Source organism: Coptis chinensis, chromosome 4 (genome assembly GCF_015680905.1).
Source record: "Coptis chinensis isolate HL-2020 chromosome 4, ASM1568090v1, whole genome shotgun sequence".
In the NCBI taxonomy this organism is placed as follows: domain Eukaryota; kingdom Viridiplantae; phylum Streptophyta; class Magnoliopsida; order Ranunculales; family Ranunculaceae; genus Coptis; species Coptis chinensis.
The window spans coordinates 66,048,217-66,074,180 of NC_141459.1; the positions used below are offsets into that span (position 1 = coordinate 66,048,217).

At 35.4% G+C, this 25,964-nt stretch overlaps 1 protein-coding gene and 1 long non-coding RNA gene across 2 annotated transcripts; both read right to left on the reverse strand.

Annotated features, from left to right (window-relative positions):
• Nucleotides 1-2,336: 2,336 nt before the first annotated feature.
• Nucleotides 2,337-4,086, reverse strand: LOC147504454 (uncharacterized). Its single transcript, XR_015220404.1, has 2 exons — nt 3,803-4,086; nt 2,337-3,570 (listed from the first exon to the last, which is right to left on the reverse strand). It is a non-coding gene; the product is annotated as an uncharacterized LOC147504454 (long non-coding RNA).
• A 3,177-nt stretch (nt 4,087-7,263) lies between these two features.
• On the reverse strand, nt 7,264-14,793 carry LOC147504455 (eukaryotic translation initiation factor 2 subunit gamma-like). The gene is made up of 9 exons (XM_086557337.1): nt 14,657-14,793; nt 14,377-14,512; nt 14,239-14,300; nt 12,715-12,827; nt 12,523-12,625; nt 9,336-9,563; nt 9,029-9,247; nt 8,318-8,578; nt 7,264-7,795 (listed from the first exon to the last, which is right to left on the reverse strand). The coding sequence occupies exons 2-9, from the start codon at nt 14,483-14,485 to the stop codon at nt 7,493-7,495; spliced, it is 1,398 nt and encodes a 465-aa protein (XP_086413463.1). The 5' UTR covers nt 14,486-14,512; nt 14,657-14,793; the 3' UTR covers nt 7,264-7,492.
• Nucleotides 14,794-25,964: the final 11,171 nt, after the last annotated feature.

Below are 25,964 nucleotides of genomic sequence, written 5' to 3' on the forward strand. Positions count from 1 at the left end.
GATTTCCTCCACGTGGCCCTCTTCCCACAGTATTTTTCTACTTTCTCATTCCTTCGGCCCATTTTACACTCATCAATCAAGAGCCCCGGTCACCTTGGAGGCCCAATACCCCAGTCCTCATACTTCGGATCTATGGGCCTCATAGGCCTAAATAACAGTTTTGAAAAATCACGAGGGTAAACATCAAGTCAGAAAAATAAGGGTCCTGTATTGGGCAACCACCAAATTCGATCAGGCAGCCTCCAGCCCAAGCCCAACAATGAAATCCAACCAAAATAGCCCAATACACCCCCCGCCTCAACGCATACCGGTTACCCATTTTTTCGAACTGGTTTAACTGGTATCATCTCTCTCGCGAGACTTAACCCAAAAAAGCAATTTTTTTTTTGAGTTTTCTGTCATGTTCATACTACAAATTAACACTTAATTAATATAAATAACTCAAAAAATTGTCCAACTAATACCTAAACAAGTCTGGAAGGAAGGTTGAGCAAATTTTCGACAGGCTCGGCACGAAGGCAATCCATCCAATACTGATAAGGTTGTTTGTATAAACCCATTGAATACTGATGTTGTATAAACCTATTGTATAAACCCATTGAATACTGATAAGATTGTTTGGAAGTACCAAACTGAATTATTGTTTGAAAAAGCCCCAAACGACCCAGCGAGGTCGTTTTCAAGTTGCCCCAAACGACTCCATGAGGTCGTTTTGTATATGGCCCAAACGACCCAGTGAGGTCGTTTGAATGTTTTTTTTTTTTTTTTTTTTTGATTATTTGTACATTAGTTGTACGAGTTAATATAAGATTTTTGAGTTATTTGAATTGTGCATGGAATGATCGTTTTGAGTTAAAAACCCGAGAGTTTTGTCTCAAACGACACGCACAGACCGTTTGAGTGTACACAGAAAGGACATGGAGCGGTTGTTTGAGTGTACACTGAAACGACATGGCGAGACTGGTTGAATTGGTTATTGGGCCTGGGCTTTGATGGCAAACTTGTAATATTTCTTTTTTGTTTGTGGGTTGCCCAATCCAATTTGACGAGTGCACAATTAAACTACCTTTCTTAACTAGCCATGCAGCCAGGCCTATGGCCAGGCCTGTTAATTTAAGGTCTGTTACTTTATGTCCTTATGTTACCGGGTCTGTTATTTGTGGGCCTTTATTTTTGCAATAGTTTGTACGGATAGGCCTGTTAATTTAAACCCTGTTAATTTGTATTTCAACTTTTTATGTGGTTGGGTCAACGACTTTCTGATAGATATAGCCATATAGGGCATGCTTTTATGTATTAGATAAAGTAGGTGTTAAGATTAGATAAGTAAGAACAATAAAACTATTAATAAAGGGTTCATCTCCATTTACATCCTCTCAAGTGATCGATGTGTTGCAGTTCATTCAACGTGTTACATAAGATATTTATACACCTAATTTGCTGACTTCAACCTCAGAAAATGGGTTCACTTTTATGTATTAGCTTAAGTTGGTAAAAAATATCCTAAGTTTTCTCGTACTAAGCCCATGCAGATGGGGAAAAAAATGTATAAAATAGTTGTCAAATAAAAGGCAATCAGGACGATGCAATCATCTCTATGACTAAGCCTATGCCCAAAAAATCTCTATGGTTAAGCTAAATAGGCCATTAATCTGAATTAAGATGCGAAAATATCTAACTATATCTATTATATTCAACATGATTTTGGTGTAATATGTTTCACCTCTGCATTTTCAACTTAAATATATTCTTTGATATATGTTGTTCTAACCTTGACATATATGTTATTACTATTCGTTGGAAACTACTATTTAAGCCACAAAGAGCAAAATCAATGGGTAACCCGGCCAACTTTCCTAGTATGTGAAGGTATTATAAAATTTAGTCGTTTATCTACTTGAATCAATAAGAGAAAATATGGCAGATTGCACTTTAAAATCAATGTAATAGAAATGTGTTGTCATTAAAAACAATAGTTTTAAATCCACACATGCATACATATAGAAGAACACTATAAGTGAAACATCATTTTTTGAAATATAATATAAGACATAAAAAATAAACATTGGTCGCACATATGGCAGACTGGCCTGCATGCTATTCCAGCAAGAAAAGTTCACAATTGTCATATGCATTGTAATTTGTACATCCGATATACCAAATTATTATGCTTGCCTATTTTGGCCATATATATAATATAAGTTACATTCCAAGGTTTCAATATCAGGAAATTGGGTTTTGAGATTACATCACACAATTGATTGAAGCATAGCTATACTAACACGTAATAATAAGGTTAATTCACTTGGAATGGCAAAAGAGTGAGCATATTCATATAGGTGTGTAACTTTTTTTTACTGAAATTTGATCAATATAATACAGTTTCCGGTAGCAAATCAAACACGTCAACTTCCATGGTTTATTAGCACCTTTGAAGGCTAGCCAACGCGCACCAACCCTAACTATGAATTGACATATTCATATATCAAATCTGGTATGCATGACATATGACCAATTAACCAAAACATTCTCACATTAAAACCGACATAAAAATCAAAACATGAGTGAGCATTAACTAACTAAGAAAGATCGAAAGGATGACGGCCACCTAATATCCTCAACACACTTATGTTCACTCTACTTGGTGCAACATTCAAATCTTATAAAGAAAGAGATTTATCATCCCCGGCCACTTGTCAGTAAAGTCCCAAGCTCATTATCTAAAGGATGATTCTGACTGTGTCCTCCAGAAACAGTGCTACTACCACTAAAAAAGTTATCACTGCCACCTCCATTAGTGACACCATACTCTCCACCGCTTCCACCATAACCACCAGCAATAACACTTCCATCAAAATTGCTTCTACTACCATAGACACCACCTCCACTGCTGCCACCACTTCCACCACCACCACCACCATAGTCTCCGCTGCAATTGTGTAGTCCTCCTGACCGATCTGTTGCAAAATTTACCCTTATCTTTCTGCTATGATGTTCCTGTTGGTACATGGTCTGTATAACACTCTGTGCATTCTCATGAGATGCGTACTCAATGAAACCAAAACCTCTGGACTTGCATAGTCTCACGATCCATGATAATTCTTGTGCTTGTTCAAACAACTAACACATCGAATATCAATTCTCACAGTGATAAACCAACAAAAAAAAAAAATCATAAAATCAAATAAATACCCCAGAGAAAATGATAAAAAATATATAGCTGCATTCATATCATTCTCTTTGACATCAATCAAATTTGTACAACTTAGCTTACCCATATAATTTACACGCTCTTCTATAAGGTAAGTCCCAACTAACCTAATGTGCAAATAAAAGCTTCTTTGTGCTTTGTCCAATGTCTAAACAATTCAACAATGAATTCCAATCACAAACCAATATCATTAGTTCATTACCTTCTCAAACCCAATGCTTAACTTAAAGGTGGATAAATGTACCAATCTTCAATATAAATTTTCTAACAATGGCATGAGAAAATCAAACCTTCTCAAGAAATTGTAACTCCTTCTTTCGTTCTTTTCAAGTAGTTGCCTCGTTTGCATTATATGTGCACTAAATGAACGATATAAAAAACAGATTAAGGTACTGGTTAAAAAAAAACATTCCTTGGTACTGTTGACCCTCCATGATCAACTACAGTACATGCCATATAAGCTCTTGTAAGGATAATGCCTACAAACTATACTTATAAAATGTATGAACATGTTTAGACTTTAGACACATACATCGATATACACTCCATACTTATAAAATGTATGAACGGGTTTAGACTTTAGGCACGTACATGAATATACACTGGTTCCCACTACGACCCTGTATTGATTCTCACCATTAAGCCTTTCTTGATTATCAACAGTTCCCACCCTGCCGTTATTGTCACCATTATCCCTTCCTTGATTCTCACCACGACCTCTACCTTGATTATCACCATGAGTTCTTAATTGATTCTCACCACGGCCCTTCCTCGTTCAGGTATGGGGTAGATAAACTTAAGAACATTTTGCGCATGCGATACCTTTTTCACTTTATCAGCTTTAGAATTGGCATCCTCTTTCCGCTTTGCATCATCTTTTTGAACCACAGAAACCACTATTCCATTAGAAACCAACCCTGATTGATGAAATTCTCAGAAAGTGACAAAATGACAAAGGCAGGCCAAACAAAAAGTACATACCAACTTCACGAAAATTTCATGATTTCCTTTCTTGAGAAGCTTCATAGATTCAAATCCCTTAGAGTCAACTGTTCTTTCCTCGGTAGTTTTCGTTGAGAGTCTTGGTTTTACGCATCTTCTCATATTAGTTTAGAGTCATCACTGTTCCAGGACCAATGAAATATTAGCCAAGGATATATAAATAACATGCTAACATAGACTACACCTAACAGAATGACACAAACAGATAGAATAACTTGAAAGAATTAATTTCTGTAGTACTAAAACAGTATGTAGATAGGATGGGTTAAAATTAAAATGTGATGAGCAGATTTAATTGGAATTAGAGAACAAATAGGAGTTAATTAATTACTTTTCGATGATGACAGAAAACATAGAAACCCAAGTAATATATATATCTTATACATACTACAAATAAACCTGAAAACACCCATAATATCGCCTACCATGACTTAGATTTCAACTTTCTAATCAATAGTAAGAACAGAAACTGTTCTTTCCCTTTAACAGGCAAATGATTTGGTAAAACCTAAGAGAATAGAAGATCCTTTAGAATATGCATTCTTCAATCTTTATCAAGCACATACATTGAGTAAGATATGTTGAATGCACATTAGAGAAAACACGCTTGAAGGAATCATCAACATATTAACATATACACTCGCAACTAAACATGATAGCCAGTTCATACTTGATAGTCTTCAATTAGGTTACTTGTGGTCTTCTTATGAATGGCAGATGATTGGCGAAGGTTTGTTAAAATAAAATCATTACCTTAAAGTTGCTGAAAGGAAGACTGGAGGAAAAGGAAAATTCTTCAAATTAGGTGAAAGCTATACGAAACAACTACCTTTCCATGAGACAATGAGAGTAAGGTTTTGGCTTTGGAGGAAAGAGATGAAAATTTGAGAAAAGGGTTTCCATGAGGGGTGGGATTGACAATGGTTTTTTTGCTCTGGTCATTTTTATAGTCTGACCCAAGGGTTTTCAATTTTTAGGTTTGTATTACAAACGAAAACAGTAGAATCATGCGTGAGTTTTGTTTTTTTTTCTCAAAATATTTGAAAAGACCAAAAAGTGTTTTAAGAAATTACAAATTACACCAATATTAAAGTTAGTTTGGTAATTATATAGTTAATTATTTTTTAAATGGAGACTATTTTAGAATTTTGGCTGAGGTGGCACACTATGAGCATCCTGAGAGAATAGATATTAATGTAGGTAGGATTAGAATATCCGGTACTCTCATTGATGCCAATTATAGAACTAATTTCAAAGGCAAAATAAACTCCAGTGGGAGAATATGTCACAGTCTCGTACCTGCCAACACAGTTTCATATCTATCTATAATGGGTTACACTTACATAGTTACATGGCCTATTTTAAAGGTTGTCCAGAATAGCAAGAATGATTATTAAGCCATCTTCACCTAAAGATTTTAAAACTAGACATCTATCTACATAATAAAATGACTAATGTACAAAATTGATTTTTCGTTTCTAAAGAATCTGTACTCAATTATTGGATGATGATATATGACTCACTCATTGACGACCACCTACATGAATGTCTATTTGTTGACGGCAATGGTATGGAATCACAGTATATATACAGGAAATTTTAGGGTACATAAGAACAACCCAACTAATCCTACCTATATTAATATCCGTTTCTCCCAAGATGCTCATAGTGAGCCACATCAGCAAAGTTTTTAAAATAGTTCCTATTTGAAAAATAATTACTTGCCTTCTTACCAAACTAACCCTGAATTTGGCCTGCTCTCTAATTTAATATAAATTATAATTGTCCTTTCATGTGTTATGCTAAAACAAAAAACAAAACTACGCATTATTTCATTATTTCAAATGTACGCATGGGATAAAAAAAAAACAAATTCTAAAAAACAATGGATTAGTTAATTGATATGTATTAGTTATTGGATATGGATATGGATATGTATTAGTTAATAGATATGGATATGGATTACTTATTGGATATGGATATGTTAAACTTCCAAGTGCTTCCCTTAAATATAGGCCCAGACATGATGGGTTTAAGAATAACAGGCCCGGCCACAGGTCGGGCTGCATGGCTAGTAATTAATTAATAACTGAACTCTCTAAGAGTGACAATTGGAATTTGTAGGGTGATTGTGATGTACATGTCACTTGTATTTGTTCCTACTTGCAAGTAATCTACACTGATTAAGTAATTCTCAGTTTATTCGTTTAAAACTTAATAAATTTCATATTATATGATGTACAATACAAATTTCATGTGATCATGTCTTGTTTAATAAATATATAACAAATTATATATTGTCAGGTTGTGTCGGCAAAGAAAGTTGCCGTATGCAGAATCGTGGAGTCCATTCTAATCATCGAAATCATAGACAATAAGTCAATAATTAAGAAAGACTAGTTTCTAGAAATCACAAAATGATATTTACATATTTTACTGATGACGATCTGCTTCTAAATTTATTGCATACAGCAACACTAGAAACACAATACGGTAATAAGCTCGCCAATCAGGCCGAAGTAAAAAACAAGCTCCCGTGGACCTATGCTGACTCATATGCTGCTGATTATCCAACGGCAGTAATCAATTTACAACATTGTGAATTTGGGAAAAGAAGTTGATCGCCGGACGGATACCACCATGCCCAAAAGAAAACGACCTCTAATCTTCCGAAAATGAAGAATTTTTCACTATGTATTATGAGGATCTTTCTATTTTTCAAGACCCATTGCTAAACTTCATAAGATGCTGAGACTAAACAGAACTTACAGAAAGGGGAAAACTAGAATTTTCACGAAGTACAATTTCTACACACTGAACTAAAAATGAAACTCAAGGATAGATTGTGTATGTTGCGGAATTCACAATAAGAACAAATGAATAATTTCTTGACCACACACCAATATCCCCATAAGACGGTACCCTCGGTAGAATGCATGATTGACAATAAACAAAACAACCTGGGCTGAGAAACAAATAAGAATGCAAATTACACAGGTCTGGGCTGTCAAACATATCACAACAAGTATGCCCCATTCTGAAAAAATGAATTGCAAACTCCAAAATAAAGGATCATCGAATATAGTAGTGAAAAATATCGAAAAGAAAAAAGTACAATTAAAAACAGGTATATCAAACTGGAAAAAGCAAAAAATAAAAGACAGGTGATGTTTTCTTCTCCACCGTACAAAAATGGTACCTAACAATTGCCTCCCCTCCCACATTTTTCCCAAATTCTTTCTGCTGTGTTACTGTTGTCTTCTTTTATGTGGGGTGTATTCAGATAGGGGATTGTGGGACTTCAAGAGTGCTTCCAGCTTGAATCTGGCCCCAACCTATGAGCCGCCAGTGCTTCTCAACTCTCCTACTGAGGGCGACCTTCTCCCCTTTGCTAGTGCACACAGGAGAGGTAAGTTGTAGCTTAGCAAGATCATTCTTGACCGCAATCACTCGGGCCCCAGTAGACATAGATCCAATATTCAGCATCAATATCTCACCCTTTGTCAGCTTTGCAACTTTCCCTTGCCTCTCTGTACCCTTTGTTCTGACTCCCAAGAGCCGACGAAGAAGGAAAAAATTCACCTAAAAACCATGGGAGAAAGAAATTAATAATCTATGTTCCATGGACATGCCATATTTTAAAAATAATCTGGGTCGGATACGTGTCCATGTCGGACACGACACGCACATATTGTACATGATATACTTAATTTTTGGTATTTTTCCGTGTTCGAAACTTTGTATCCGTGTCAATGTAACTTAGTTAATAATCACAAAGCAGTGAGTGATAGAATAAGCTCTATATTGCATATGGATTTAACCTCCTATGTATAAAGGATCTACAATAAAGTGGTTCCCAGCAGTTACTATCCAAATTCCAAACATGAAACCCAAAAACTCATAGGTGTAAAGAATCTATAGTAAAACAAAATGGTTATTCGGACACTTAATATCCAAATCCACATTCCTAACATGAAACCCAAGATCTCATGGTGTAAAGAATCTACAGTTAAAGGAAATGTCTATACAAACACTTCATATCCAATTTCAAACATGATGCCCATTCTAGGCTGTAGGCAAATTCAGGTGGTTCAGGCTACATACCTCAAGTTCAACAAAAACTTCAGGAAGCGAACCCACTTCCCCAAGAACCTGACCGACAAGCCTATCAGCACGTGTCAACGTGGGGTCCATTGTGGTTCCAACTCCAATGAGACCACCAGGCACAGCAAACTGCAGCTCATTCTGCTCTGCATATAGTGAAACGATTCTAGAATATATTGGGGTGCACTTGATGTTGCCATTTTCATCCTTTACTACTATGCCCGGGCGGACTTCAATAAATTGATTGACCTTTAAAACACCCTGGAGAAAAGATTTATCAAGCACAAAGTGATAACCCGCAGAGCAGAATAAATCATAAGGCTCAGGATTCATTAGTGTGTTGTAAACGACTAAACATGCCACAAGTTTATGTTGATGGGACCTACATATGCCATCTAGTTTGCAGATGTGCCACGGAAGTATTTTGGTGGAACATAGGCATCCAACACTGAAACGTTAAACCCACATGACATGCCATTTGCAATTTCGTGTATCATCAAAGGAAATAGCAAATAGTTTAGAGAAATGTTGACTCCACATATGGTTAAGAGATAAGCTAGAAAATTGCTCAGGTCAAAATATCTTACAAATGCGCCAATCACATATACTTTAAACATGGACATGCATCATTCCCACCGATATGCATTTGGGAAGGATGTACTTATCATGCAACTTCATTCTTCTATAGAGAGATTTAAGAATATGACTTACTCTCAGGATGCTTCCACCAGCAACACCACCTCTTATATCATCGACCTCATACCCAGGCTTATTCACGTCAAAGGATCTTATTACAATCATATTCGGTGGTGAGATAAAGTTCCTTTCTGGGATGGGGATCTTTTTCACAATGTTCTCGCAGACAACGTCAATATTGTACTTCAACTGTGCAGAAATTGGTATTACTGGAGCACCATCAGCAACAGTTTTCTGCAAAATAGAAATTTGACATTTAACCCACTGGACTAAGAGTTTGTAAACAAGGATTTGAATCAGAAATTGATTTCAATTAAGTGACCTGAATAAATTTCTGAATAGCTTCATGCTGATTGATGGCAACATTCTCCTGAATAAGATCAACTTTATTTTGAAGAATTATAATGTGCTGGAGGCGCATAATTTCAACAGCAGCCAAATGCTCAGAAGTCTGAGGTTGGGGACAGCTCTCATTGGCAGCAATAAGAAGCAATGCTCCATCCATGATGGCTGCCCCATTGAGCATTGTAGCCATGAGAATATCGTGGCCCTGTTAACCAAAAAACAAAAAGAAACAGTAAGGAGCAAATCTGCAGCTTACGCAAAGAAAATGTAGAATGCATCCTCCTTTTCAAATCGGTTATACGAATAGGACACAGGTAATTAAGTTTTATGAATCTAGTCCATACGGAATACTCTTTGATGACATGGAGTCCCTAAGTGCAAAAGAGGTTATAAATAAGTACTCTGACCATGTAAGGCTGCAAGGGACTGTCTTGGGCATTTTACATTGAGATATATGATATCCAGCAGCTCAGCAACGTGTCAATGCAACATTGATGCTGCATTGTGATATTCAATGCAACATTGATGCTGCATTGTGATATTCAATGCATCATCAATTTTGCATTCAACATCAATCTTGCAATGAACTTTCACGGTGCAGCATTAATGTTGCATTGAATTTTCAGTTCAACAATTATGATGTTGCAAAGAACGTAAAAAAGACGCATGCTTATTTTTGGTCAATACATATTTTATATAACAAGTTCCTTGAGTCCTATACATGATTAAATCAAGCAAGGAGAGATGTTTGTCACAAATTCCCTATTAAAAAAGTAGATAATATATTAAACATACAATAATCAGAAGAATTAGATAACGGCTAACTAGTATTACCCCCCCCCCCCCCCACTAGATGAGCCAATTAGGATTTCCTCCCCACTAGATGGGGAAATTAGAGTCTCCCCCCCAAGTATAAACAAAAAAGTCAACTTGGGTCGACTGTGTTTTTTTTTTGTGTATTTTGGGGGTTGGACCCTAATTTCCCATCTAGTGGGGAATCCTAATTGGCTCATCTAGTAGGGGGGTAACACTAACTAACCCATTAGCATTGTTCTAAAAATCGGTCTAGGCGGTCGCCTAGGCAGTCTCTAGGCCCTAGTCATTTAAAAAATCGGTGGACCGATTAGGCGGGCTAGGCGGCCTCTAGGCAGTCCAGTCATTATTATTATTTATTTTTATTTTTTATTTTTTATTTTTTTTGTGAATGAGTCTCTAGGCCCTAGTCATTTAAAAAATCGGTGGACCGATTAGGCGGGCTAGGCGGCCTCTAGGCAGTCCAGTCATTATTATTATTTATTTTTATTTTTTATTTTTTATTTTTTTTGTGAATGATTAAATGTCGAAAAATAAAGACCCGTGTAGGCTTAAGATTTGAATGAGTTTAAAAGACTTAAGTCTAATGTAAATTATATGCCACTATAACAAAGAGTATGTTTTTATATGAAGTCAATATTCCTCAACTATTACGCATTTTTGTAATGAGTATCTTTGCTTGTGTTTATTTTTTGAGTTATCGTATATGATTTTCTTCATTTCTTGTAGTATATGTGTGTATTACTATATATATTAGGAAAAAAAACCGCCTAGCGCCTAGCCTGTCTCTGCACAGACAGCAACTCAATAACCTACTCTTTTGATCCTCTGAAGAAATAATTAATGCTGAACTCATCAAAAGCAGTTCTTATACTTATACTTCTAAATTGTAAGTTTAAGAACAATGGAAGTGAAACCAACACGCGCAATACACAGAAAGAGAATACTTGATATGGAGAAAGTAGAATAAAAAGTTGAAATTGTCAAAACTCAAAACCAAGGAAAAGGCTAGCAACCATTTGGGTAAGAAATGCTAGGCTGAGAATATCTATGTAATGCATACATTAGTAGGGAGACAATTATGATTGCGTTGGCACTCAAGTAAAAGCTATTAACATTAACAGATATCGATGATTGTGATGGCACTCGTGCAAAAATTATTAACATCAAGATCAAGCAGAAAGGAAAAACAAGTTGCAAAACCCATACCAGTTAACGTCAAAGTTTTTTTTTATTGATAAAACGCAAGTTTCATTAGCAAAAAGATGAAATGTTATGGTTAAAAAAGGATAGTATAACGTTTAGCAAGACGCAGAGACTCGAGACTACCTAAATCAGAAGAAAAGAAAATTACATTAAGACACCATACCAATTTCACACGAGATCTCAAAACATTTTTCTTTCCCACTTGGGGATATAAAGTTATGAGAACCCCAGAAGGAAAATACAACTTTTCACTACAAAAGAATGGTGTGCCAGTTGACACATGAAGTCTTGGAACCTCAAATCCTAAAATCTGGCAACATCCCCTATTCCAATCATACAAAGATTCTTTGACCTTATCTACTATCTTGGGCAACTCCTTTGACTTACGCCCAAATATTCTCCAGTTCCTTTGCTTACAGATTTACCCAGACAAAGGCTAGGAAGGTGATCTAACAGCTAGGATAATATGATATATAAAAAGTTCCTCATTGTTGTCAGATGGTCACAAAGACTTGTTGAAGAATGAAAAGAATAGCTCCCAAACCCGATTAACGAGCGGGAATTTCACAAGGATACACGCTCTTCACGTATTGTTGCAAAGAACAGACTTGCTGTTTATATCCAAACCATTAGCATTAGCACTAATCAACACCTACCCATGCACAAGTAATCACAAAAGTTTACATCTCAACTATTTTTGAAAGGCACATGCGACCTACAGTAGTGCTGTTTGTATTGGTTGTCACAGGTTTTTTCCTACTTTAGCACTACCAAACCAGTAGCAAACAGAAAATGTCTTTTCATGGGGATAAAATTGTCAGTTTACACACCATTGACTTGAGTTCTCAACCAAGTCAGTTAATTTCGACTGCCAAAAAAGAAAATACGTAAAAAACGGTATTCCAATGGTGCCTATTCTGAATTTGGAAAAACTATAAAGAATATAACAATCCAAACACCAGCCTTTTTCAAATAATAACAAATTATTAGAAATGCATCTCAGACAGATTACTCTCGCTATAATTTTGTATTCAAATACAAACAAGAAGGATTTAAGTTTTAATCTAAGAACCACTTCCGAGCAACATAAACAAAAATATTTGTCCATGTAGCAAATTTTAGAACATGAAAGTCAGTGACCTTACCGGGCAATCAACAAAAGAGACATGTCTCAGCAGCTTCATTCTTGCATTCTCAAATCCTGGAACATCGCAAAGAGGGCTATCTTCTTTTCCACTACCATATGCCCTAAACAAATTTTCCAACAGAAATTATGATGATTTAAAGTGAAACAAAGATCACAACAGTAAGTTATTTGAGATTGCATATGACTATACTTGTAGCATGCTGGCCTAGGGCACCGTTCATCTTCACATTTGTATATTTTTGCATTGGCATATCCAAGTTTGATAGTAATGTTGCGCTCCAGCTCATTCTTAAACCGCACAGTCTGAAAAAAAAACCAAGAAAGGGTCTCAAGGCCAAGCTTTATATATATGAAGATATAAGTGAAAAAAAACGGTGGACCGGTTCACACTCATGGGAGACAGACAAAAGCGTCACAAATTTCTACAACAGCAATAATTTATTAGCTAAAAAGTCACTAACTGATGCAAGCTTTATATGTATTTTGGGATGGCACTAAAATTGGCTGAAGTGAGAAGCTTAAGATTTCTGCATGTGATAATGTTATGGAGACACCTACTTCAAGAAAAACCAGTAGCTAGATATGATAGCACCATTGACAGTAGCATGAACATCAAATAAAATAAGTAATGAATAATTCTCATGTATGCTATCAATAAGTAAAAAAATATTCCATCCAGATGTGGAAAATAGCCAGGTCATAAAAGTACATCTAACGTGTTTGATTCCATGAGATTCCGTATCTTATCCCCTAAATTTCAGTACCTTGGAATCAAGTTGGATTATCATATTCACAAAAACTTACGAGAACTACTTACTAAAAAGTCGCACCACAGAATAGGAACACATTATTCAGAGGTTATCAAAAACTTATTCTTATAGTTTGGCGGTGAGTTCCAAATAAAGAATGATGAAACAAGTAGAATTTAAAGTAAACAGAATTGGATAAGTCGAGAATAGCACATCATATGTACTCAACAGTTCACCTATGACCAAGCGAATTAAAATGAAAGGTAAGCACCATGCGTAGCAGTAAGATTCAATAGTCAACTATTCAAATTTAATGTCTCACTACCCTATTCAGATTTGAGAATTGAAAGAGAAGTAATGTTTCAGTTGTATATTTGGGGCTCAGCTTGTGTTACATAACAGTAGAACTTTTCAGCATTTGATGTGCCGCATCTTTGGGGTACATAGACATGCAAAAGAAAATAGTATATCCATATTTTGTATGTTTGAATTCACCGTAGACATTACATAATCTTTTATGGAATGCATATATAATGAGGGTTATCCAATATTTGAGAAGGATCTAATGCCATGAGGGAAGGTCCACACAAACCGTTTTTTCCTACTCAATTAGATCAATCAGCAACTCCGCTACCACAATAACTAAAAAAACACATCTCACCAACAAAATAATCAGATATTGACATATTAGGCAAAACTAAAACTTTTCAGCTGCTAATCACATCCCTATTCTTTCAAATTGACAAATGCAAAATGATGTTGAGGGAGTGACCAGATTCAAGGTTTCCTTACATATCAAGGTTCATGCAATTTAGTAAAAAGGCGGTGAACTTACAAGGACATCACCCGAATATCAAACATTTTCTAACCCCAACATTAGTTACTACCTCATATTAGGGAACTTACACTTAATTAAATGAAAACAATCGTCTAAAATTAAATCCCTATAAAGCAAGAAAATATACCTGCACACCAGAGATAGCTTTCACAACAGTCGACTTTCCATGTGCCACATGGCCAATAGTACCTACAATCAAAATACCAGTATCAAAAACCAATCCTTAAATCTCTAATCGAGTACCGAAATATCAGCCGAAACATACCGATATTTATAGTAGCTTGTCGTGAAATAACCTCTGGTGACAGTGGATTTAACTGGGTCACATCTAGTTTACTCAAATCTTGCTCCATCAATCCTTTACGAGACGCCATCTTGTTTATCTTTTAATTAACTAACGACTGAAACAAAAACATACAAATTAGGGTTCAAGGAAATATAAAAGGCGGTTTCGTTGTAGATTAGAGAATAATAAAATGAAAAGAAGGCACGTGTTTAATTAGAGACCGTAAGTAAGAATAAGGAAAAAATAAAACAGGACGTACCGATTTCTAGGGCAAACGAAGAGGAGAGTTGTATGAGCGAGGGCTTTGAGGTACAAGATACGGTGCAGCAGCTACACAGATTTTTTTTTTTTTGCCCTGAAATCTATGAAAGTGCGAGATTTTATATTGAGTTCATTGCGTGGGCCTTTTTTGGTTATTGGGCTTTTGATTGAATATGATACCATATGTAATTAGATTCTCCCGTTGTATATAAGGCTTATATATATGGGCTCATAGCATTTTCGTTGATGTAGTGGGTTCAGCTTTTTTGAAAACTTTCTTATTTATTTTACTTTTTTTCTAATCCTGAAAACTTTCTTATTAGTACTACTTTGTAGTTAGGTATATTGTCTACTAGAAAATAGACCCGTGCATACGCACCGACTCTTTTAAAAACTTGCTTAATAATTATAATTATAATTATATATATAGAAAATTTTCTAACAAATTGTGATTCCCGTTTTCATTGCTAATCTGTTTTAATTTCTTAACAAATTGTTTTAATTAAGTCTTAAAAATCTATTTTCATTTCTTAACAAATTATTTTAATTAAGTTTTAAAAATCCATTTTTTAATTGGTGGAGGGATCCCATTTTAATTTAGAAGTGTGATTCCCGTTTTAATTAGAAGTGCTAGATTTTTCTTTTTCAATAGGAAAGGAATTCTCATTATAATAGGAGAAGGATTCCCATTTTAATTAGAAGTGATAAAATTTATCTTTTCAATATGAGATGAATTTCCGTTTTAATAGGAGTTGATGACGTGGAATTTTAAGAGAACTTGAAAAATACCCCTTGTGGGAGCTTTAATATTAATATATACAAGGTTTTAGACCCGACCATATGGCCGGAATCATTTCTAAAATTCACAGCCCATAAATTTTTGCGAGAAATTCAATGATGGATAATTATTAGCATAATTTTTTAGAATTGATTTAGCGATTGGAGTTGTATAAAATTTCCTTGCGAGATGTTGATTGACTTATTAGAGTTGTGGTTGTATTAGGAAACTTCTTAAGATTAAGAGCTCATGTTGTATTATGAAACTTCTTATGATTTACGAGTGTCCACGTGGCATACCTCTCTCTCAAGAACGCGCCACCTAGAAAATAGATAGTCCACATAAGATGTACTCTGCTTTAATATAGAGAGAGGTGATATAAATAGATTTAGGGTGCGTTTGGAAATGATAAATGGAATTCTCGTGAGAGTTAGAATTCTAATGGAATCTGATTCTCATGATTATGCAAGAATTATGGCTGTGTTGGCAAATTGTGAGAATTCTCGATAATTCTCACTGTCAATTTCCCACATATATGCTGTTTGGCTGCTAAGAATTCTCACATCAATTTCCCATACCATTTTTGTTAAATTTTTTTTTGGCTCAAGTATTTCACAAAACCAAAATAATAGTCATTCCAAAACACAATAAATGTGAAGATCAAATTTCATACATTACAACATATTATACATCATCAATCTAATTTATCTAAGCTAACATATAAAATGGGTATTGTCAAAATTATAGAACATCAATTTATTTAAAAAGAGTTATAGCATCAAAATAAGAAACAAAGGTCTTGTCACTGAATTTTTACGTACTTTAGACAGAAGTACATAAAAACTTATTGAAATTCAAAAAAAAAAAAAAAAAAAAAAAAAAAACTTATTGAAATTCAAGAATCAACTAAAAATATTTAAAGATAGAGGGGCATGTATTCAATCGTCAGGTTGCACTTGATTCCTAATCTCCCCAGATAATTGGTTTTCAATAGGGGGTTCATTCTCATTCATTATCTTGATCGTTAAAAAATTCAGCAAAGCGTTGGTATAGGGGAAGTGATCTTCCCTTATATCGTAGCAAGTGCCTTATCTCCTGTCAAATTTACAAAATGTGTAAATCATATGTGTATTAACTAAAATGACATGTAGATAGAATATTTGTATATATAATTTGGTAGTATCGGCATTTTTATTTTTTTATTTTTGATTGACAACATGTTTTAAATGAGATCAGTAACTCTTTGATGCTAGCGGGGTTCGAGCCCCAGACCTCTGGTATCATCACCCAAAGATTTTACTGAATTTACTAGTCGGCGCCTGCGTAGTACCTGCATTGTTGATAGAGAGCTCCAAATAGCTTCCTTGGGTTGTACCTGATTTGTTTCGTCATCCCATGCAAATTAAACCCTGTAATTGACATCAATTTTTGTACATCCTCTTTGATCTTTTTCCATTGACGAACCCGACCTGTAATATTGTGACCTGAGACATCAACACCGCATATGTAACTTACCTTATTGGCAATACGAAAAGAAATAATTCTAAAGCCCTTTCTACTTATATTGTCTTCCAACTCTCTCATTGTGTCCACCAAAATAGAGTCCATTTAAGCTGTCCACATAACATGACGACGTGGTTGGAAAGTTGGCATACCTGTCTAAATAAGTATCAGTGTTATCAGACCCAGCCCGGAGGTCAATCCGGTGAAGGGACTGGGTCAGTGGGTTAGTGGTTGGACCAATGGTTCAATGGTTGGACTAGTGGGTCACTATTTGGACTATATAGTATATATATTTATACATAACCAATAAACTGTAATAGTTGAGTGATAAGTTAGCATATCTTGATGTGTAAGTTGACTGATATATTGGGAACCAAGGTTCGATATTGCCCACAAACAATTTAATTTGGAATTCTAAGAATAGCACAGTCAGCCAGATTGGCTCAGCCCGCTAGTTAACCGTCCGGTTTAGCTGGGTTCAACAGAAAACCGCTCGAGTTAACCTATTTATCAATGGGTTAAGTGTTTAAACGATCTAATTATCAACCCAGCCCGGTTAAGGGACCGGTTTATCGGGTCAACTTGTCAGGTCAGGCCAGGCCGGGTCTGATAACACTGATCAGTATTAACACCAAATATTTATATAAATAAGTATTTCATATAATTAAATAATGTTTAACAAAGCAAAAACACAGACTAATAAACAACCATCATTAGTACATCAATTATTTCAAAGACTTAATAAATTAAATAAATTAAAGAACTACTTATTAGCTTAAGCAAGGTAACCATCTCCTAAAGCACGCTAGGAATAAAAAGTTTAACGAACCTAAAAACCATAAATCCTAAATGTGAAACAAGTGTTTTTCACATTACTTTATTTTACTAAACTGTAGTTCCTTAGAGCATCTCTAGGTGGTGGTAGTATACTCTTCAAATTTGAAGAAATTTTTTGAAGAATCTGGTCGCAAATTTCGACCAACTCTAGGTGGTCGCAAATATCGACCGCAAATGCAATTGTAGGCCCTACCACGCCAAGATTAATGTCGTCGCGACATTACCTTATCGCCCCCCAAATTAAAAAAACTCGCCAAATTACTAATGTCGCACCAAATTAAAAAGTTAAAAAAATAACTTCATGCGACATTAGTAGTGGCGCCACGCGCGCCATTCATGGCTTTGGTGCTAGTCAAAGTCAAAAAAAAACTTGGGGCGACATTTGCAATGGCTACGACATTACTAATGTCGCCCGCATCCGCATCCAAATTGCCAAATTTGTGAACAAGAATCTTGAACAAGCGGTGATCGCGACCCGCTAATCGACCACCTAGAGTTGGAATTCACGAAATTCGGCGATTTCTTCAAATTTGAAGAATGCGACCACGAATGCGTCCACCTAGAGATGCTCTTAGCTTCTACCGTACCAAATGCCAACTAAAATTGAGATGGATATGGCATCGAGTGGTAATTAAACTTCTTAACAAGTCACCGTTGACGTTGATGTTCGTCCATATTGAGAAACATTCTCCGCTTCTTAACATCTTGAGCAAACCACTCCATAGCTTCAATTTTAAATCTTCATCCGCATTAGCAAAGGCTTTTAGAGCTTCCCTCAAAGGAGCCTAGAGAGAATCATTCATTTCATTTGTCGACTCCATAGCACCTGCAATGCGACCAATTTCCTTAGGCATTCCAACCATCTCACGTTGCACCCCCTGCAATTATAGACCGACGACCATTTAGTTTGTCATTTGGTTGAGCAAGGATTGGGTTGGATGAGGACGAATCAGGAGTAGGCGGCACTGTATCCTCATGCCCAACATTATCATCGGCATCCTCCATGTTCACATTGCCTTCCATATCATCATTAACATGCATGTCTTCATCAACCATGGTTGTAGTTGTCTCTCTCAAACCATTTGCTTGATCATTCCCTACCACTTCAAGAAGTTCTGCATAATTCTCAATTTCCTTGCCCTCCAGTTTTTTCAAATGTTTCATTTCCTGTCAAATATGAAATAACAAGTGTTAAATGTTTGCTTCTTATTGTATATTGGGAAAAAAAAATATGACACATAATATATAAAACTAATACCTTCAAAGCATCAGCCCAAACAGACTCATCGGCAGTAACAATTTTCTTACGGTCATCCCAGCCAAAACCACTCGAACCTAGTAATTCCTGCACTCCGCTCACAATTTTCTTCCATGTCTTCAAATGGTTTATGACATGGATACTTGTGATTTTCATTCTGCATATGTGCAACACATTGTTAACCACCGCTGTATATGCTACAACTTTCCATCCCCCTTGGCCTTTGTTACCAAGCGACAATTGTTCACATAACGTGTCCAACATCACTTGGTCTATTTGGTCATTCCAAAATAGATGGCCGGATTGTTGAAACTTTGGCCCAGACTCAAATTGGGACCCTATACCTATTTAATAAAATAGTTGAAAATGCATTCATCTAATTTACAACGTAAAATTAGTCCTATTAATTATTACCCGGCCCCAATAAGTAAATGGATCAAATGTGAAACCAATAAAGTTGCTCAAAATAATAATAAAAAAAATACTATTAACATACCACAAAGATGAAATTTCATAAAAAAACATTTATCATAAAATCATATCATATAAAGACAAACTAATTATTTCTTAGGGGAGGGGGTTGATTCCACGTTGTCGTTGTAAGATGATTCCTAAAATTTGTCCAATCATTATTTGGTTCAAGTGCTGCAATTTCCTCCTAGTCATTTACTAAATCATTGTGTTCCTCCTCAGGCTCATCTACCCATTCATTGGCATTATCATTTGGATCATCATCTAGTATTATGTTATGAAAAATACAACACAAGTAAATATTAACTTTATCTATGTATCAACAGGATAAAACGGGGTTGTCCTCAAGTAAGCAAAACATTTTTTTAACAACCCAAATACACGCTCAATCACAGTATGCAAAGATGAGTGACGATAGTTGTATAACTCCTTGGCTATTGTTGGTTCTCGTCCTAGATGTTTAGCCAGATGATATCTAGTCCCACGATAAGGCGTCATAAAACTAGGAGCGTGTGGAAAACCCGCACCACCGAGGTAATACTTGCCTACGAATCAAATTTAGGAAAATATATGTGAACATGAAATCGATTATATATAATAAGTTACTAAAAAAAAAAACAAAAAACAGTTGAGTGCCCGTTCCATGAAAGAACCGTCCCACCAATTTTAGCTGGGTGAGACGGTTCTTTCATGGAACAATTAACTTGTCTCTAATTCTTATTAGAGAGGATTTCAACATCCTACTGTCATGAACTGATCCTTCCCACCCAGTTAAAATGTATGTCATCTTCATATCAAAAGAGCAAGCAACCAAAACGTTATGTCTAATATATATCACCCTTTCGGTTGCGGTAACGTGGTTGGTCATCTAAGGGTACCATTGCTGACATGAAAGAATCGTCTAGTGCACTAACACAATCCTATAAGAAATTTAAATGTGAATGGTCTCTAAGAATTTGAGTGCCCCTTAAACTTTATGATGTACATAACTAGTATTTACCTTGAAATATCTCATGGTCCAAGGTCTTGGGTGTACACTTCGACTTATTTGTGGAGAAAAACTTGCTCGTGCAGGCTTCACAACTTTTTTTCCAAGTTTTAGGATAGCTCGCAAGACATTGTGAAAATGTCGATGCACTGTTTTAGAAGATCTTATGACACCAAATGCACTGTGCGTAATACGTGTGTCGTGGCCAACAATGAGAAAGAATAGAGCCACTTGCTCCTCTACATCAACCTACCTACTAGGTTGCAAACCTTTCCCCTTTAATCGTGCACACAACCTATGAAATGCAAACCTATTCATTCTGAGCATGTCATGACAATTGTTATCACTTTCCATGTAAAGCCTCCTAAGAATTTGATGCCTCTCTAAATCCCTATTCCTAGATGGTTCTCGATCTATGTATATAATAGACAATCCAATCTGATAATAAATCCATGCAACAATACATAAAAAATCCATGTAATAGCCCGGTAATCGTTGTAAGAGTTTGTCATTTTCCTACATATCCAAAGCATATATGCAACAATAATGAGTAACAAGTTATGATAGTAACAAAAGGAAAATACTTCTAAATTCATGCAAGTACCCAACAAACCTTAAGAAGTAATAAGTATAGCAGAAGAAAAGTTCCTACAACATTGACTAGTGTCTAATTACTGAAAATAAGTACTTGGAGGCACTATAAGTAAATGGTAGTCCTAGTGTCTATAAGTATATGCTGGTTTTTCTTGAATGGTGATGGTTACAACAAGCTAACAGAACACTAGGAATGCCTAACCCCATCAACTTAATTCTAAAAACAAAAACATACAAACACACTAGATCAGGTAAAACACCTGATTAATGCGAAAAGATTAGTCAGCAGCAAGAACACTTGATAAACAAACTGATTTTATTTATATATGTGGTGAATTATGTTACAGGGGGGAATGAGAGCACACTGGACACTGGAAATGAAAAAGAAAATTGAAAGCTAAAGTGAAAGATGATCCTCAACAAGGGTGTGGTATCTTTTATGTAATAGTCGGATCTCAAAATATAATTTGGAGTTCGCATAGGAGGTGACTACGTGTGCTTTAGTGGTTGCAGTCGACTGGGCCACCTTGTTTTTTACTTTTGGCTGAAAGGATAAGAATCCTTATAATGCATGAACTCCTATTCACCTTTGGACTTTTGAGAAAAGGAAAAGCTAGGACGTAGTTTTCAGGGGTCCAACTTGACAAAGCATTTTTGTTTATATTCTGGTTTTAAGGATAAGAATCCTTATCATCATGAGAAAAATAATGTTTCTTCTTTATCTGGAGAATAATTCTATTTTAGGTCCTTTTCATGGGCCCTAAGTACTCATAATGTTTGCCAATAAAATTATTGGTCAGAAGTCACAAGTTAGGTCCGTAGATTCTTAGTAACTTGAGCAAGGAAAATATCTTCTTCTTCCACTTTTTCTGTATCTGAGTCAGAGGTGAAGCCACCTAGATGAGTGAGGAAGTCATACGGGCCCTCCTCTTCAATGAGCTTCCACGTCTCAAATTCATAAGAATTCTTTCTGCACAAATTCTCATAAAATCTGGTTATATTGGAATTATCCAACGATTCTGTTTGGATAAGAAATCTATCAGATTCAAACAAGTGTAAACCTTGGATTCTTTTGTACCGAACTAAGTTTGATGGACTATTTAGTCTGATGGGGACCTGACACTTGTAAATCGTGGTTTGAGCTGGGGTTTTTGTTGTTCATCTTAAATCTAAGTGGGAAGAATGGTGATGGAGAAAACCCCACCTTTTTCTTGATTCCTCTATTGTTATTGGGTTGGTTTGTTTGTTTGTTTGTTTGTTTGTTTGTTTGTTTTTTTTATTTTTTATTTATTTATTTATGTATAATGAATTTTAAAACTAGCTATTGTTGTTTTGATGTTGAAAACATGGAAATAAGAGTTGTTTGATAATGAAAAGCATAAAGAACTTGATAGGAACAAAGTAACTTGATTATCAAGTTATACTCATTTGATTGATTCAAATGAGTATAACCAACTTTGGTTAGGTGAATGATGAAATAAAAGATGTTTTTGATGAACTATTGTTATGGAAAACAAGATAATACAACTTGAATAGAAGAAAATCAATAAGATTTAACAAAGCTTCAAGCTTTAAGTAATGAAAATGGAAAATAAGGTAAATAACAATTAAACTATTAATTTAAAACATATTAATCTACTCCTAATGACCAAAGATTAATTCTAGGGTAAGTTATCTCTCCTTTCACTTTGGCTTATATACTACACCATTTACATATTGCAACTTTGCCCTCATCCTTTAGAAATAAGACACCTCATTAGGGTTTCGGTATCTTCTTGAACAAGCTTGCTAATGATGCCAACTTTTGAGTTGAGGATATAATCTTTGGTCTTGTGGGTTAAGGACATGATTTTCCGTCTTTTGGTTTTGAGTCTCTAACTGTTGACCGTTGACTTTTTGGCACTTTTTCTCCTAAGCTGGAATCTTTCTAAGCAGCGTCGATATCACTCCTTTTTTTTTCGCTAAAATGCATGTATTAGGAGTATACATCCTAAATGGCATGTATCCTGCAAAAGGTAGCAAAAGCTATAAGTTGTCTGTTCATTAAACATAAGAAGGGCATATTTGCAGCATTGTAAAGGTAATAAAACGCATATTTGGGGACTGATCAACTACCCCCAAACAGCACTTTGCTTTTCCTCAAGCAAAAATGAGAGAGAAAAAACTAAGATAACAAATATGTGATTTATTATACTAGTCTCGTTTCACGGAGTGTGATTGCATTGACAATATGCAACAAGGCCTTAAACCACTAGAAATTCCCTAGTGGACGAGCTTAAGCCTCGTGAGAGTTTTCCATAGAATGTTACTCACAAAATTCTTCTATCTAGTACAAAAGGTCTTATTTCCTTGTTTATTCTCAGAAGTCTATACATCTCATTAGCAGGGAATAAATACAAACTCCTTTCAACTCAGAAAAACATATACACAGTAATTTAATCATCTAATGATAAACGTGCAAAACATGAACGGTGAAATGCAAAAGCAGAGTTGTTTTCGAAACTTTTGAAGAGCGTCCTTAAGGTGGGTTCTCACAAAGGTGTGTTGCAATCACAACTCTCTGATAGATTCACTCAAGTTTCATTTTCTCAAGTGCAGAGGACACTTATAATCCTCACATACATGAATGATGTCCAAAGAAACCAGGGTCGATTGATCATAATATCCACTTACTATCGCACCATCCTATTCCTAGTTGAGCTATAGGTATTTTATTAGGAGTTACGGGGCTAAGGCCCCGGTTAGAAATAAAAAGGAAGGGAAAACAAACTCTGATAAATTGAGAAATCAGGTCTTCAGGATATTTGTAACTAGAGAAGAACCTCGTTTTGTTCTTTGCTTCTTACTTTGTGATTCATTCTTTAGCCCTTTAGCATTGTGACTCCATATGATTTTGATTTTTGGGAGTTCATTCTAGTTTTTCTTTTGTTTATTTTGAAATTGACTCCATTTGATTATGAACTTTTGGGAGTTTCAATATGAATCTTTCTTTTCTTTTCGAAGCAACTAATTGTTCTGTTTTTGTACAAGGTCTTCTATTTTCTTTTTACTGTTCATCCAATTCTCAACACGTCAGTTGGGTAAGCTTTTTATTGTGTGTAGTAACGGGTTAGGGATTGATGGAGAAGAACAAAAAGGCTTTTAGAAGTTTTTGAAGGCTAAAAAAGGGGTAACTAGAGGAAAAATATCTTTTTGGATTTTTAACTTTTATTTGGCTATATTGATCCAAAAAGGGCCTAAATTCTCTTCTAGGATATGGCGTGGTGATCAAGCAAGTGGACGTGCGGTCTTTCTATCTGGACATCCTTTGTGTCATCACTCAATAAACATACAGATGAGGTTTTTGGCTAGATTCTTACAGGATATGGAACTTAATTGTTCTAAGCTTGGTCTCAGAAACTTACTGCTATATACAATCAAATGCTGATGCATGCCATTCATGAAAAGATACAGAAACTATTGTATATATATTAGTCTAAGTTCGAAGAATGAATCCTTACTCTATTGCTATAATGAGACTTCTAGACCATGTATTCATCATAGAAAAAAGAATCAAGACTTTTAGTACTAAACAGAAAAATATTTTTGGTCTTTACGAAAATATTTTAAGAAAGAAAGAAATATACTAATATACCTAATATAAGAAATGCATAGTTTTTGCAGAATGTTACTATACCACCCCCAAACAGAAATATACTTTGTCCTCAAAGTATGAAAAAATATGGAAAGAGATTACCATAGGAACATGAACAAAAACAGCAGTACACCAGTACTCTGTTCTTTGTGATGAAAATATACCACCCCCAAACAAGTTTGGAGCGTGAGTTGCTGGATATAGAACAAGAAATACATGGTTCATCTAAAGAAAAAAAATGCATGAATGGGTAACAAACTATACACGAAATCAAACATTAGTGTATAAACTTTTATTTGAGCAAATTTGGGTAACGAAGTGTACCACGTTTTGCAACGTTGGTTTTTGTTTCACTTTTGTCTATTTTTTTCCCATGTGACATGCTACTTTTCTTTTTCTCTAATTATGTGTCCCTATTTTCCCATGTGGTATGCCAACACAAAACATAAACAACTATCATCTTCTCCAACTATCATCTTTTTGCGAATTTTACGCCCAAGAACACCACCACCACCACCACCCACTTCTCTCCCTAACTTTGAGGAATTTGTGCAATTAAACAATACAATAACACCACTTTGGATGAATCTTTATCTCCACCATCCTTAGAACCACTACTCTTTTGATTTTCACTGCCACTACCTAAACGCACATTCACAGCCTACCATTGCTTTATAATTCCTCAGCTCTCGTTTCAGCCTCCTTTTGTAACTTCCTAAAAACATTATCAAATTCATTGCAAACCATCCACATAAAGATGTAAAATCCATTGTTAAACAACGATAAATATCAACCCAAGATCATTATGGAAGGTGCACTTGAGAGTATATATATAAGCAACACTAGGAGCATCGTAATTGTAAGACACATCGCTTGATCGTTCTTCCAATAAGAAAGATCGGATCAAAGTGTCAATTGGTGATCCTTTAATGAATAAATTAATATTATTTATTGAAGAATAAGTTTGGGTTATTCAATATAGTTTCTAGTACAAAACGTATTGATTTATGTATTGGGTCATCTTTGATTCAGAGCGAGGGTTTGTATCATGTCTCAAGTTAGAGCAGAGGAGTTTGATTACATGACAGACGATGAAGAAGACATGGGTAGTAATATCGTTGGACATGCAACAGATGAAGATGAATCAGTATGCTTTTGAGATTTGGAAGAAGATGACGTGACCAACGTTGGATTGATTGAATATCAACGTCCAAGATAATGCCTCGTCCTATTTATAATTTTA

Coding starts and splice junctions, on each gene's coding strand:
- LOC147504455 (XM_086557337.1), bottom strand. CDS start 14,485: ATGGCGTCTCGTAAAGGATTGATGGAGCAAGATTTGAGTAAACTAGAT. Junction 12,828..14,238: donor AAGCTATCTCTGGTGTGCAG/GTATATTTTCTT, acceptor TTTTTTTTTCAG/ACTGTGCGGTTTAAGAATGA. Junction 8,579..9,028: donor CTGGTGGAAGCATCCTGAGA/GTAAGTCATATT, acceptor TCTTTTCTCCAG/GGTGTTTTAAAGGTCAATCA.